Source organism: Salvelinus fontinalis, chromosome 31 (genome assembly GCF_029448725.1).
Source record: "Salvelinus fontinalis isolate EN_2023a chromosome 31, ASM2944872v1, whole genome shotgun sequence".
NCBI lineage: Eukaryota > Metazoa > Chordata > Actinopteri > Salmoniformes > Salmonidae > Salvelinus > Salvelinus fontinalis.
The window spans coordinates 24,452,835-24,466,470 of NC_074695.1; the positions used below are offsets into that span (position 1 = coordinate 24,452,835).

Consider the following 13,636-nt stretch of genomic DNA (forward strand, 5'->3'; position numbering starts at 1 on the left):
CACATCAACAACGGTTGCTCACGAAGCACGGTCGTTACCCATCGCTCCACAAAGGCCACGGCCCTTGCAAAGCAAGGGGCAACACTACTTAAGTCTCAGAGCAAGTGACGTAACTGATTGAAATGCTACTAGTGCGTACCCACTAACTAGCTAGCCATTTCACATCCGTTACACACCACCTGGCTTGTGAATTGTAGCTAACAGGATTACGTAATGAAAACCTGGTAATATTGAAGGTTGTCAAGGTAGAAATTTGAGTTAGACAAAGCGGAGGTGTTTGTCCCAAAATACCAGAGGATACCCAATGATGACCCTAGTCATCTTTGAATATCAGCCTGATACCAAGTAGCCATACCTCCTGGATACCATATACAGGGGTGTAAAGTACTTAAGTAAAAATACTTTAAAGTACTACTTAAGTAGTTTTGGGGGGTATCTTTACTATTTATATTTTGACTACTTTTACTCCACTACATTCCTAAAGAAAATACTTACTTTTGCCACCCATGCATTTTCCCTGAAACCCAAAAATACTCATTACATTTTGAAGGTTCAGACAGGACAGCAATATCGTCCAATTTACCCACCTATCATTATAACGCATTGTCATCCCTACTTCCTCTGATCTGGCTGACTTAACACAAATACTGTGTTTGTAAATTATGTCTGAGTGTTGGAGTGTGCCCATCTGTAAAAAAATAAAAAATAACATTTGGGCTGTCTGGTTGCATTTACTTTTTACTTTTGTTCAAGTATGACAATTGAGTACCTTTTCCCCCACTGTACTTAAGTATGTTTAAAAGGAGATACTTTGACCTTTACTCAAGTATTTTTTTTACTGGGTGACTCACTTTTACTTGTGTAATTTTCTATTAAGGTACCTTTAATTTTACTCAAGTATGACAATTGAGTACTTTTTCCACCACTGACCAGATACATGTAGATATCTCCATTTACAACCATATTACCTGATGATTATCCAATAGTTTACCCTACAACCAGCTAATAGAGCAATAGGTACTCGAAAAAGGTTCTGCTTCCAGTTGTTTTATTTTACATTGATTTGATGCATGCCTTTGAACTACTACATGCAAAAATCACCAAGCCAGTATTGACTATGGATATAAATAGCATTGTTAGATACAGTTTTGCATCATTATTGACAGAATTTCTGCGTATAGGTTTTTGTCTGAAGTATATCTGAAGTACCCTAGAAGTTTCAAATAAAGCTACATGTTCCTGGATGTTCCTCTACGGTTTCTATGAAACCACAACTCCTTATAAAACTAGAGATATTTTCCCAAAATTATAACAGAAGAAAAAATTATAAATTATTCAGTTTGGACATAATTTTCAGAAGTCTGTGCTCTTATTCATCAGTAAAACTTGGGGGATTTCATGTAACTGTCCTAGAGTAGCTTGAGAACCACTCAAATAAAAATAGGTGGGTAAAGATAAGTCTATGCTGCAGGTAATCAAACCAGAAAACTGAAGTACACGGTATATAGATAAAGAAAAGGTATATTGCACCCCCTGTTGTTTCTGTAGAGTAGTTTCAACATAACTCATACAGACTACATCATTCAGTACCACAATCTTTTGAGGTTTTTCTACTCTGTATTCCCCTTCTACAGGCAACAGGCTGGTGTAAATGTCTCAAGATTAAGTGGCGTTTTACAATATCATGAATTTATTAACATCCACATGATTATTTACAGTTTCAACCTTTTAGTTGATAAAGAACAAGATGGGCAGGGTGGTCCTGATCCTAGATCAGCACTGCTACTCTGAGACGCTTTGGCCCAGATCTGTATAGGTATACGCAAGACAAATTACACAACATAATACAGAATTGCAGCCAGGATACTAAAGTACAATATCTCACAGTATAAAAATATTATCCATTTAAACACGTTTTGTCTAAAATAAAAAATAAAGGCAATGCTTGTGGTATGAAACCTAGAAATCTCAGTACAAATAAAACAAGAAAAAAGATTCAAGTTAAAAATAACTAACAACCATTTTGTGATGTGTCACACACGTCAAAGAACGATTAAACTACTTGCAATGATATCCTTAACCATTACATATATAAATGGTATCCTTAAACAAACATGAGCATATATATATATATATATACTCAATCAATGGCTGTAAACATGCTTCTTCAAATACCAAAATACACTGAACAAAAATGTAAACGCAACATGTAAGGTGTTGGTCCCATGTTTCATGAGCTGAAATAAGATTCCAGAAATTTTCCATACGCACAAAAAGCTTATTTCTCTCAAATTTTGTGCACAAATTTGTTTACATCCCTTTTAGTGAGCATTTCTCCTTTGCCAAGAGAATCCATCCACCTGACAGGTGCGACTTATCAAGAAGCTCATTAAACAGCATGATCACTACACAGGTGAAACTTGTGGTGGGGACAATAAAACGCCACTCTAAAATGGGCAGTTTTGTCACACAACACCACAGATGTATTGAGGGAGTGTACAATCGGCATGCTGACTGCAGGAATGTCCACCTGAGCTGTTGCCAGAGAATTGAATGCTGATATCTCTACCATTAGCCACCTCCAACATTGTTTTAGACTTTGGCAGTATGTCCAATCGGCCTCACAACCGCAGACCACCATGCCATGCCAGCCCAAGACCTCCACATCCGGCAGCTTCAACTTCAGGATTGTCTGAGACCAGCCACCCGGACAGCTGATGAAACAGGTATATTTCTGTCTGTAATATATCCCATTTGTGGGGGAAAACTCATACAGATTGGCTGGGCCTGACTCAAGTAGCCCACCCACGGCTGCACCCCTGACCAGTCATGTGAAATCCATTGCTTAGGGGCTAATGAATTTATTTCAATTGACTTATTTCCTGATATGAACTGTAACTCAGTAAAATTGTTATAGTTGTTGCATTTATATTCTTGCTCAGTATACTAACTTATTCCCAACAGATGTCAGCTATGAAATAATTTCCTGTTTACGTCAACGCGTTTGACAACGCAAAAAGTCAGTTATTTAACATCAACAATAAGACCAAAGAAAACATTTTTACATTAAAATATCTCCAAAAATGTGCCCTGGCAGTTTACTAATGAGGAAAGACAGCGAAATAATGTTGTGTCATTGCTCCCAAAAAATTAAATGCCAAACATTCCTAAGTCTTCATAAACTTGCTCTTGCTGAGGAGTGCAACACAACAAAGCATGACCAATGACTTAGCAAGCTGATTCGCAAAAATAGTCTGAAATAACTTTATTATTTTTTAGAAAGACTAGCATGAAATGTGCATTGTCTAATTGACTCAATAACCAAAACACATACTGTACCCAAGCTTAGCTTTCTTAATGAACCCGAAAATCTACAGTTATTTCTGCTTGTTTATCAAAGTTAGCTGGCTACCTCATTCATCCTGCTTTGTAGTATAGCCCTGTGGTCAAGTTTCTCAGCTGAATTTAAAACACTGGGATAAATCCAAACTTTATAAATATGCCCCTAACTCGAGGGAGTTTTCCACACGAATTAGATTTACATTTTCAATTCAGTACATTCCACTCAGGGTCTGGCTTTAAGTGTCAATTTACAAAACTGGTGGTTGCCATCAGCAATCTACAGTAGGATCTATGCCTCAACTTGGATACAATACATTCTCACAGGCATACTAATGGCCAGATTCCACTATCTCCTGGTGATTCATTAACACCTGTCTTCGGGTTGGAGGAGAGCTGTGAGGGTTAAAGGCCAGTCAGCACTATGCTCCATCAACCTTGCTGCTACAGGGAAAAACACCCATCTATGCATCTTCACAAGTCTCTGTCATTCCACCCAAGGTCTCCTCTTTTCAAGCCATTCACCATATTCTCCTCATCATTGTCCTCATCCGTGTCAAAGAAATCATCCTCAAAGAAGGATCCATATTCCTGTGCATGCACAGAAACCTCATTTGATATCAGGTGAGGTGAGCCCTCCACAAAATCTGCAAACCTGTGGATCAGACAAAGCATTGTCTTTATTCCAAGCTTCTGTACCACACTGACACACATTTTTAGTTAAAACAATGAATGGGAAAAAGACACAGTTGTGACTAGTTGACCTAAAAAGACAACCATCACCCCCAGACCAGAAGCTAGCTTTTCAATCCAGCAGTAGCCAATGTACATTTGACTTGTTTAGAGCACAGATAACCAGGGGTTGATACCAGATCATTAAAAGCAGAATGAACATCATTAGTCAGTATTTCAATGCAACAACAGTCTGTCACCTTTTTGGGGACTGTAGTCGAGAGACTGTCTTCCAGGTGCTGAAGTCTGGACTGCTGCAGTACTTTCTCAGCTCCTCCAGGGCACGTTGCGTCTCCTCCTCCCCCTGTTTCTGGAACTCTTCTTCAGTCAGCAGCCGACGAGGCTCTGGCTTCCAGCGTAGAGTTGGCTTGACTTTACTGCACAAGAACATTGTACACTATAACAGCAGCAGACAACATGTCACTTGACACCAATACAGGAATGTACTCATGTTACCTTGAGAGTAGTACTACAAACTAACACCTACTTCCACGCAAGAAGGAGCAATGAAACAGGGTACTCCAGGTTCTTAGAGCAGAATGTAGCAATGATGGTGGCCAACGCCACTTGCTGAACCTGGATCCCAGCGTAGATCAGCAGCAGGCCAAAAAACTGCAGCGTCCAGGACAGGATATTGATACTCCTCTTCTCCACAAGAGGGCCATGACGATAGCACACAGCAAAACTGATAAACCCAACCACTGCAGCATAGCCTAGGGGACACAGACAAACAATTCATGTAACTGTTCCTATTACAAACATGGAGCAATGGTTGTGAACTAATAACAGATTTTAAAAGTTTGAGAGGCAATGTAGTTCTCAGAGTTTGTTGTGATTGTGTTTAATACAATCAATATTTACCAAAAGCCACGTGCCAGTGCTCTCTCAGAATCAGCTGCAGGTTCCTGAACACAAGCTGGATGACGTAAACAGAGAAGGACCAGCCACCAACTATCACCACGTAAAATGGGCTTTTCTGAGAAAATAAAAAGATATGGGTTGTGAAATCTAAACATATTTGTATGACTCTCACGCACATTATAGAAATCAGAAAGGTCACCAAAACATTAACTATCTGGGTACTCTGACTTGTTATTGCTTTGTTCAAATCAAACTGTTAGTAGTGGGTGTGATTAGCTATGAGGCTTCGATATAGAAGTGTTGACTTCTTACCTTTGGCAAAAAGCGTGCCATGACGAAGATGAGGATGATGAGGGAGGCAATCATACCTGTGCTCATGCCAGCAGAGTAATAGAATACCTGACTCCTGTTAAATAGCAACAAAAAAACATAGCCGATATTATCTGGACCATGTCATTTAAATAGAGGGGGTAAAATTTGAACATAATCCATTTAGTTACCTGCTGAGCGAGTCTGCAAAGATGAACAGCAGCACTCCAGCCAAGAATGTCACAAATAGGAAAATGTCGAACTCTGTGGGAGTGAAGCACAGACAGCAAAGATAACACAAAATGAATGGGTAATAGACATGTAACTAACAAAGCAACCCCACCTTCCCCTTTACTTACTTCGTGTGGGCTTTACAGTGTATATTGCTACAGGGTCGATGGGTTTGATCTTGAAGCAGGTCTTTGGGCTGAACAGGCTGATGCTGAGGGTGGTTTCATTGGTCTGCTCATGCATTAGGTACTGCACCAGACCCCAGACACTGAAGTGTTCTAGCTCCTGCAGCTTCTCCTCATCCTCCACAACAGTTACCTTCAGCTGTTTTGAGCTCCATACTCGAACCTATCGGCAATACAACACAAGTATTAGCTACACCCAAATACATACACACACATTGTATTATATATAATACATACACACACATTATATATATATATATAATACATACACACACATTAAATATATATACACGCACATATTATATATATATATATATATATATATATACACACATATACACATACACACACATATAGGCTCTCTTTCAAATAAGAGACTGTTTTTATCAAAGCCTGAGGTCCGATCTGTTTGTGCCATCATGCCAACCCTTTAGTCACTCCAGCAATGGACTTGACAAGAGCACAAATAGACCTGGGAAGAGGAAATTGTTCTCTTGCCTGGATTCTTGTCCATGTTTCCTTCCAACCTGGGACAATAGGGTTGAGATAGCAGTAGTGATTTGACCCTGTTTTGGCAGACTCTTGGCCATCTTTGATATTGACTATGTTGATCTTACTTCCTGTGAGAATGATAAGATGTTAGGGTCAGCTTCGTGCATTTTCTATCCAGCAAATCAAATTGTATTTTTCAAATGCACAGGATACAACAGGTATAAGCAGTAGAGTGAAATGCTTAACCAGCTAGCAAACTCTACTCAACAATGCAGTAATATTAAATCACAAGTCAGCACGGACTGTATTCACCAGTAAACCTCTGTATGCTTTACACATCTGCTAGCAAGCCAACTAAAGCTGGACATTGGCTTTCATAGGACTGGACTTAGCTAGTTATCCAGCTAGCAAGTAGTAACTACTACTAGGTTATGTAACGTTAGTGAGCCACCGAAAATAAACCACGAACTATTTGGCTAACGAGGTTAGCTGACTAGCTAGAAAAGCAAGCTGACGTTGTGGAAAGTGAAGGGCGACACCAGCTGGCTGGCTAACTAGTTTCTGGTAATAGCTCAACTTTCAATTAATCTCTTAGAATTAAAATGAATTAGTTAAATGTCTAATCACCTGGCTACTGACAGACTAGCTAACGTTTGCAGGCTGACTAGATAGTTCACCTGGGCCAGCTAACGTTTGCTAGCACAGTTCATATACGCCTTGTTAATACCTTGGGTTCTCGAGAATAACAATAACTACGCTAGCTGGCCTCATCGTAAACGAAAAGTTCGCCTCTCACATTTCATATTGGCTATCAAATTCCCCGGACAAAATTACCTAGCTAGAAACAACTCTACCTGAGGTTTGTTGCGTACTTAATATACAAAAAAGCACAATTAGAAAAACTATTTCGGAGAGAGGTCCATTTTTCCATTTCATGAATCCCGCCATGACAGACGACTATTAAGAAACCACGTGGTTCTTGTTACAACAACTAACCAATCACATAAGTAAACTGTTCCGATACCTTGAAGATGCAAAAATGGCGTGAATGTTTGAATTTGTAAAAAAAAAAAATATGGGAAAATAAGACATTATGTGGTATATTTTCTAATTATGATGAGTTTATTTGAAAGAATTTAGATAAATAAATCACACGTCTTGTGTCAAATAAATCATTTAAAGAAATCTCGTATGCATCACAATCCAGAAATGACAATATTTCCTGTTCTCTTTCTGCCACAGTAACCCCTCGCGGTAACGTTAAAATAACTGCGGGAAAGCAGTCCCCGGCAGGCGAGGCAAACAAAGGACAGTGTGTGCCGGTTTCCAATGTCAGTGGATGCGGCATCTAATAAGCGCGTAGTGGGCGCGGCATGTAGTGGGCGTGGTATATAGTACGCTGTCTGCAGATATGCTGTGTTTAGGTTTAGTCACAACTAGGATAGTCGAAAATGTGTGTCTTGCTAATTGGCTGTAGTTAGACACGTACCCCAATAAACCAGTTAGCAAGTCGGACTTGACTGAATATCCTAGTTTCCGAATAGCACCTGAACGCGGCAATATACCCTACTCCAGTAGGTAGCCATCCAGTCTTACTAAAATATTTCAAATGACCAATGAATTAATGTAGACGGCGTTCTGTGCATACCGTAGGCAAAGCAGTCCCCTCTGATCCATATCACATAAAACTCAGCAAAAAAAGAAACGTCCTCTCACTGTCAACTGCATTTATTTTCAGCAAACTTAACCTGTGTAAATATTTGTATGAACATAACAAGATTCAACAACTGAGACATAAACTGAACAAGTTCCACAGACATGTGACTAACAAAAATTGAATAATGTGTCCCTGAATAAAGGGGGATCAAATCAAAAGTAACAGTCAGTATCTGGTGTGGCCACCAGCTGCATTAAGTACTGCTCATGGACTGCACCAGAGTTGTCAGTTCTTGCTGTGAGATGTTACCCCACTCTTCCACCAAGGCACCTGCAAGTTCCCGGACATTTCTGGGGGGAATGGTCCTAGCCCTCACCCTCCGATCCAACAGGTCCCAGACGTGCTCAATGGGATTGAGATCCGGGCTCTTCGCTGGCCATGACAGAACACTGAGATTCCTGTCTTGCAGGAAATCACGCACAGAACGAGCAGTATGGCTGGTGGCATTGTCATGCTGGAGATTCATGTCAGGATGAGCCTGCAGGAAGGATCCAACATGAGGGAGGAGGATGTATTCGCAGTAATGCATAGCGTGGCGATTGCCTGCAATGACAACAAGCTCAGTCCGATGATGCTGTTACACACAGCCCCAGACCACGACGGACCCTCCACCTCCAAATCGATCCCGCTCCAGAGTACAGGCCTCGGTGTAACGCTCATTCCTTCGACAATAAACGTGAATCCGACCATCATCCCCGGTGAGAGAAAACCGTGACTCGTCAGTGAAGAGCACTTTTTGCAGGTCCTGTCTGGTCTAGTGACGGTGGGTTTATGCCCATAGGCAAAGTTGTTGCCGGTGATGTCTGGTGAGGACCTGCCTTACAACAGGCCTACAAGCCCTCAGTCCAGCCTCTCTCAGCCTATTGCGGACAGTCTGAGCACTGATGGAGGGATTGTGCATTCCTGGTGTAACTCGGGCAGTTGTTGTTGCCATCCTGTACCTGTCCCACAGGTGTGATGTTCGGATGTACCAATCCTGTGCAGGTGTTTTTACACATGGTCTGCCACTACGAGGACGATCAGCTGTCCGTCCTGTCTCCCTGTAGCTCTGCCTTAGGGGTCTCAAAGTACGGACATTGCAATTTATTGCCCTGGCCACATTTGCAGCCCTCATGCCTCCTTCCAGCATGCCTAAGGCATGTTCACGTAGATGAGCAGGGACCCTGCGCATATATCTTTTGGTGTTTTTCAAAGTCAGTAGAAAGGCCTCTTTAGTGTCCTAAGTTTTCATCACTGTGACCTTAATTGCCTACCGTCTGTAAGCTGTTAGTGTCTTAACGACCGTTCCACAGGTGCACGTTCATTAATTGTTTATGGTTAATTGAACAAGCATGGGAAACAGTGTTTAAACCCTTTACAGTGAAGATCTGTGAAGTTATTTTGATTTTTACGAATTATCTTTGAAAGACAGGGTCCTGAAAAAGGGGCATTTCTTTTTTTGCTGAGTTTACCACATCCCCGTTTGATGTTGTAAATTATCACATCACATAACATAAAGGCCTTTATTCACAGGCACTTTATTTTCTGCAACTGTGCTGACCAGTTGCTGACTACCACGGATTAGTCCTTTAATGTAGGCCTAAGTGGTCGTCAATGGAAGACCATAGAGCTCGCTAGAGCTTGCTCGTCCTAAAACCTGAAAATGAGTTACCTCTGGTTCATTCAACCATCCCTATAGGGAAAATTAATGGGGAAAGAATAGAGTTTTGGGATGAACGCCGAAAATAAGTCCAAACCAGGCTTAAGAGATCTCCTCTGTTTTGTTCTATTAGATAATATCAGTCAGTTAACATGAACTTTATGAATGATGAAGCCTTTATGTGCTTTTTCAAAATTACATAAATGCTTAAAAATTCACAAAAATTTACTTTAGCTGACGGCAATTATCTCATAGGACAAAACGTATGAGATCTCCTAAACCTGTTACTGCAGACCTTATTTTTGGCGTTGATCCAAAAACCCTACAAAAACGTCATTAATTTCTCCATAGGCTTTGTCCAACGAACCATGGCGGAGATAGTGCCTACAAAAAGATGTCTTTAGGCTAGCGGTTAACTGCTTCCCTGGGCACGGATGATGTTGATTAAGGCAGCGCCCCGCACCTCTCTGATTCAGAGGGATTTGGTCAAATGCGGAAGACTGAATGCAGTTGTGCAACTATGCTAGCCAACTTTATCCAGTTAGCTTGGGTGCTAGACTGCCGTATTCCCTTTCAGGATTTATACATTTAGTATATGTATGTACATATATGCACGCCAACCAATATATGTACACTGATTCTTTTTTTTATTTATTTTTTTATTTTTATCCCATTTTCTCCCCAATTTTCGTGGTATCCAATCGCTAGTAATTACTACCTTGTCTCATCGCTACAACTCCCGTACGGGCACGGGAGAGACGAAGGTCGAAAGCCATGCGTCCTCCGAAGCACAACCCAACCAGCCGTACTGCTTCTTAACACAGCACGCCTCCAACCCGGAAGCCAGCCGCACCGATGTGTTGGAGGAAACACCGTGTACCTGGCCCCCCTTGGTTGGCGTGCACTGCATCCGGCCAGCCACAGGAGTCGCTGGAGCGCGATGAGACAAGGATATCCCTACCGGCCAAACCCTCCCTACCCCGGACGACGCTATGCCAATTGTGCGTCGCCCCACGGACCTCCCGGTCGCGGCCGGCTGCGACAGAGCCTGGGCGCGAACCCAGAGACTCTGGTGGCGCAGTTAGCACTGCGATGCAGTGCCCTAGACCACTGCGCCACCCGGGAGGCCCGTACACTGATTCTTGAAGAATATAGATTATCAATGTCTCATGAGCTTAGTTCAACTGTTTATTTAAAAAAAATGTAAACAAACACCTCAAAACATGGATAAAACTATCATTTTGATATCATGGATAGTCAATCCTTGCATCCATAGCTCCGTCTATGAATTTGGAAGTGATTGCATTTCTCCAGCCCCATACCTCAGCTTTTTACCAAAGGAGGGGTGGGGAGGCTGCTTTGTTATTGTTTCTACTGCTGATTGCCGCTTTAAGTACATTACTGTGATTGTTTTTAACTAAAATGGTCAAAAATAAACAAAAATAGCTTCTTAGCAAAGAGCAGTCTTTCAAGCAAGAATTTTGCTAGAACTGTTTGGGCGTGGTCTGAGTTGGGAGGGGAAAACTGAAAATGAGCTGTTATTGGCAGAGTGGTTTGGAACACTCTTTCTTATTGGTCTATTAACTAAGAGTGTGTTTGTAAATTCACTCTGGCTATCTACTCGATTTCAGAGCACTCTCGTCTGAGTGTGCCAGAGCGCAGAATAACTGAGGAATTTAAGAATGCGCAACACCAGTTGAATATGACCGGTGTCAGTCAACTTAGGCAAAAAAGTTTAAATTGTTGGCTGCAGCACAGTTACAGTCACCAAGCTCTAGATAACACGAAAACAGCCTAACCGGCTCTGCTAGGGCGAGTAAAAAAGTCAGAGTGAGTTGTTCTCTCATTTGTGTCTGGAAGTAGCTATTATGCTAGCCAACTTTATCCAGTTAGCTTGGGTGCTTGACTGCCGTTGTGTGGTCAGAATGCTCAGATCAGCCAGTGCGAATGATCCTAGAGCGAATCGTTCTGAATTTAGGGACTGACAATCTGACAATGCTCTGAATTTACAACGGCCAGAGTGCACTCAGCGCGCACACAGGCACTCCAGAGTGAGTTTACGATCACACCCTAATTCACTGCATGGTGATGTCACCATGGAAGGCCAAAACTCCCTCCCACCAAAACAGGCTGAAATTTCAGGCAGTCTTTTTAAACAGCTCTTACATTAAAAGGGCATTATCATAATTTTCACAATTTTACAGCATTATTCCAACCTCATAGTGTGAAAATATATATCAAACAAAGGGAAATCACGTTTTTGAATGCACTGGGCCTGTAAGGACCAATGGAATGGTCTAAAATGTACAAACTCTTCCCAAACAGGGCACCAGGCCATGCAAAACAAACTCACCCAGTGACTTTAGTCACCTCCTCTGATGTCATCCACTATGTCACAGGGAAAACCATTGTCTGTAGCCCTTATCAGAATTTGGTCTTGTTGCTCTTTTGTCTTTTCAAAATAGAATCTGTATAGTGAACATGGACTATATTTTATTTTATTTAACCTTTATTTAACAAGGCAAATCAGTTAGGAACAAATTATTTTTTACAATGATGGCCTACCAAAAGGCCTCCTGCGGGGACGGGGGCTGGCATTAAAAAAAAAATATATATATAAAAAAATATAGGACAAAACACACATCACGACGAGACAACACAACATTACATAAAGAGAGACAACAACAGCAAGGCAGTAACACATGACAACACAGCATGGTAGCAACACAACATGACAACAACATGGTAGCAGCACAACATGGTAGCAGCACAAAACATGGTACAAACATTATTGGGCACAGACAACAGCACAAAGGGAAAGAAGGTAGAGACAACAATACATCACACAAAGCAGCCACAACTGTCAGTAAGAGTTTCCATGATTGAGTCTTTGAATGAAGAGATTGAGATAAAACTGTCCAGTTTGAGTGTTTGTTGCAGCTCGTTCCAGTCGCTAGCTGCAGCGAACTGAAAAGACGAGTGACCCAGGGATGTGTGTGCTTTGGGGACCTTTAACAGAATGTGACTGGCAGACCGGGTGTTGTATGTGGAGGATGAGGGCTGCAGTAGATATCTCAGATAGGGGGGAGTGAGGCCTAAGAGGGTTTTTTAAATAAGCATCAACAGTGGGTCTTGCGATAGGTATACAGAGATGACCAGTTTACAGAGGAGTATAGAGTGCAGTGATGCGTCCTATAAGGAGCATTGGTGGCAAATCTGATGACCGAATGGTAAAGAACATCTCGTCGCTCGAGAGCTCCCTTACCTGCCGATCTATAAATTATGTCTCTGTAATCTAGCATGGGTAAGATGGTCATCTGAATCAGGGTTAGTTTGGCAGCTGGGGTAAAAGAGGAGCGATTACGATAGAGGAAACCAAGTCTAGATTTAACTTTAGCCTGTAGCTTTGATATGTGCTGAGAGAAGGACAGTGTACCATCTAGCCATACTCCCAAGTATTTGTATGAGGTCACTACCTTAATCTCTAAACCCTCAGAGGTAGTAATCACACCTGTGGGGAGAGGGGCATTCTTCTTACCAAACCACATGACCTTTGTTTTGGAGGTGTTCAGAACAAGGTCAAGGGTAGCTTGTTGGACACCAAGAAAGCTTTGTTGTAAAGCATTTAACACAAAATCTGGGGAGGGGCCAGCTGAGTATAAGACTATCATCTGCATATAAATGGATGAGAGAGCTTCCTACTGCCTGAGCTATAGGAAATCCCATTGCTTTAGGACTTGGTCAGGTGGTTTAAGCATGTCCCAGTTTAGGTCACCTAGCAGGACAAATTCAGACTTAGTGTAAGGGGCCAGGAGAGCTTAGTGCAGGTAGGGTACAGGCTGGTGCTGATGGAGGACGATAGCACCCAGCAACAGTCAAAGAGCTATTTGAAAGTTTAATATTTAAAACCAGCAAATCAAATTGTTTGGGGACAGACTTGGTGGAGATAACCGAGCACTGAAGGTGATCCTTGGTAAAGATTGCCACTCCCCCACCTTTGGAAGATTATAAGGTTATAACCAGAAAAGGTTAACATCAGTATTCAAAACACTCTTCCTTACCCACGTCGCAGTAATGATCATATATCATATATGCATAGTCACTTTAACTATACATTAATGTACATACTGC

General features: G+C 41.6%; 1 protein-coding gene across 1 annotated transcript; it reads right to left on the reverse strand.

Moving 5' to 3' along the window:
• Window positions 1-3,248: 3,248 nt before the first annotated feature.
• LOC129829917 (nuclear envelope integral membrane protein 1-like) lies at window positions 3,249-7,137 on the reverse strand. The gene is made up of 9 exons (XM_055891931.1): window positions 7,004-7,137; window positions 6,156-6,277; window positions 5,601-5,820; window positions 5,433-5,505; window positions 5,245-5,338; window positions 4,933-5,047; window positions 4,559-4,784; window positions 4,272-4,448; window positions 3,249-3,994 (listed from the first exon to the last, which is right to left on the reverse strand). Exons 1-9 carry the CDS (start codon window positions 7,095-7,097, stop codon window positions 3,814-3,816), a joined length of 1,302 nt encoding a protein of 433 aa, XP_055747906.1. The 5' UTR covers window positions 7,098-7,137; the 3' UTR covers window positions 3,249-3,813.
• Between the last annotated feature and the right edge of the window lie 6,499 nt (window positions 7,138-13,636).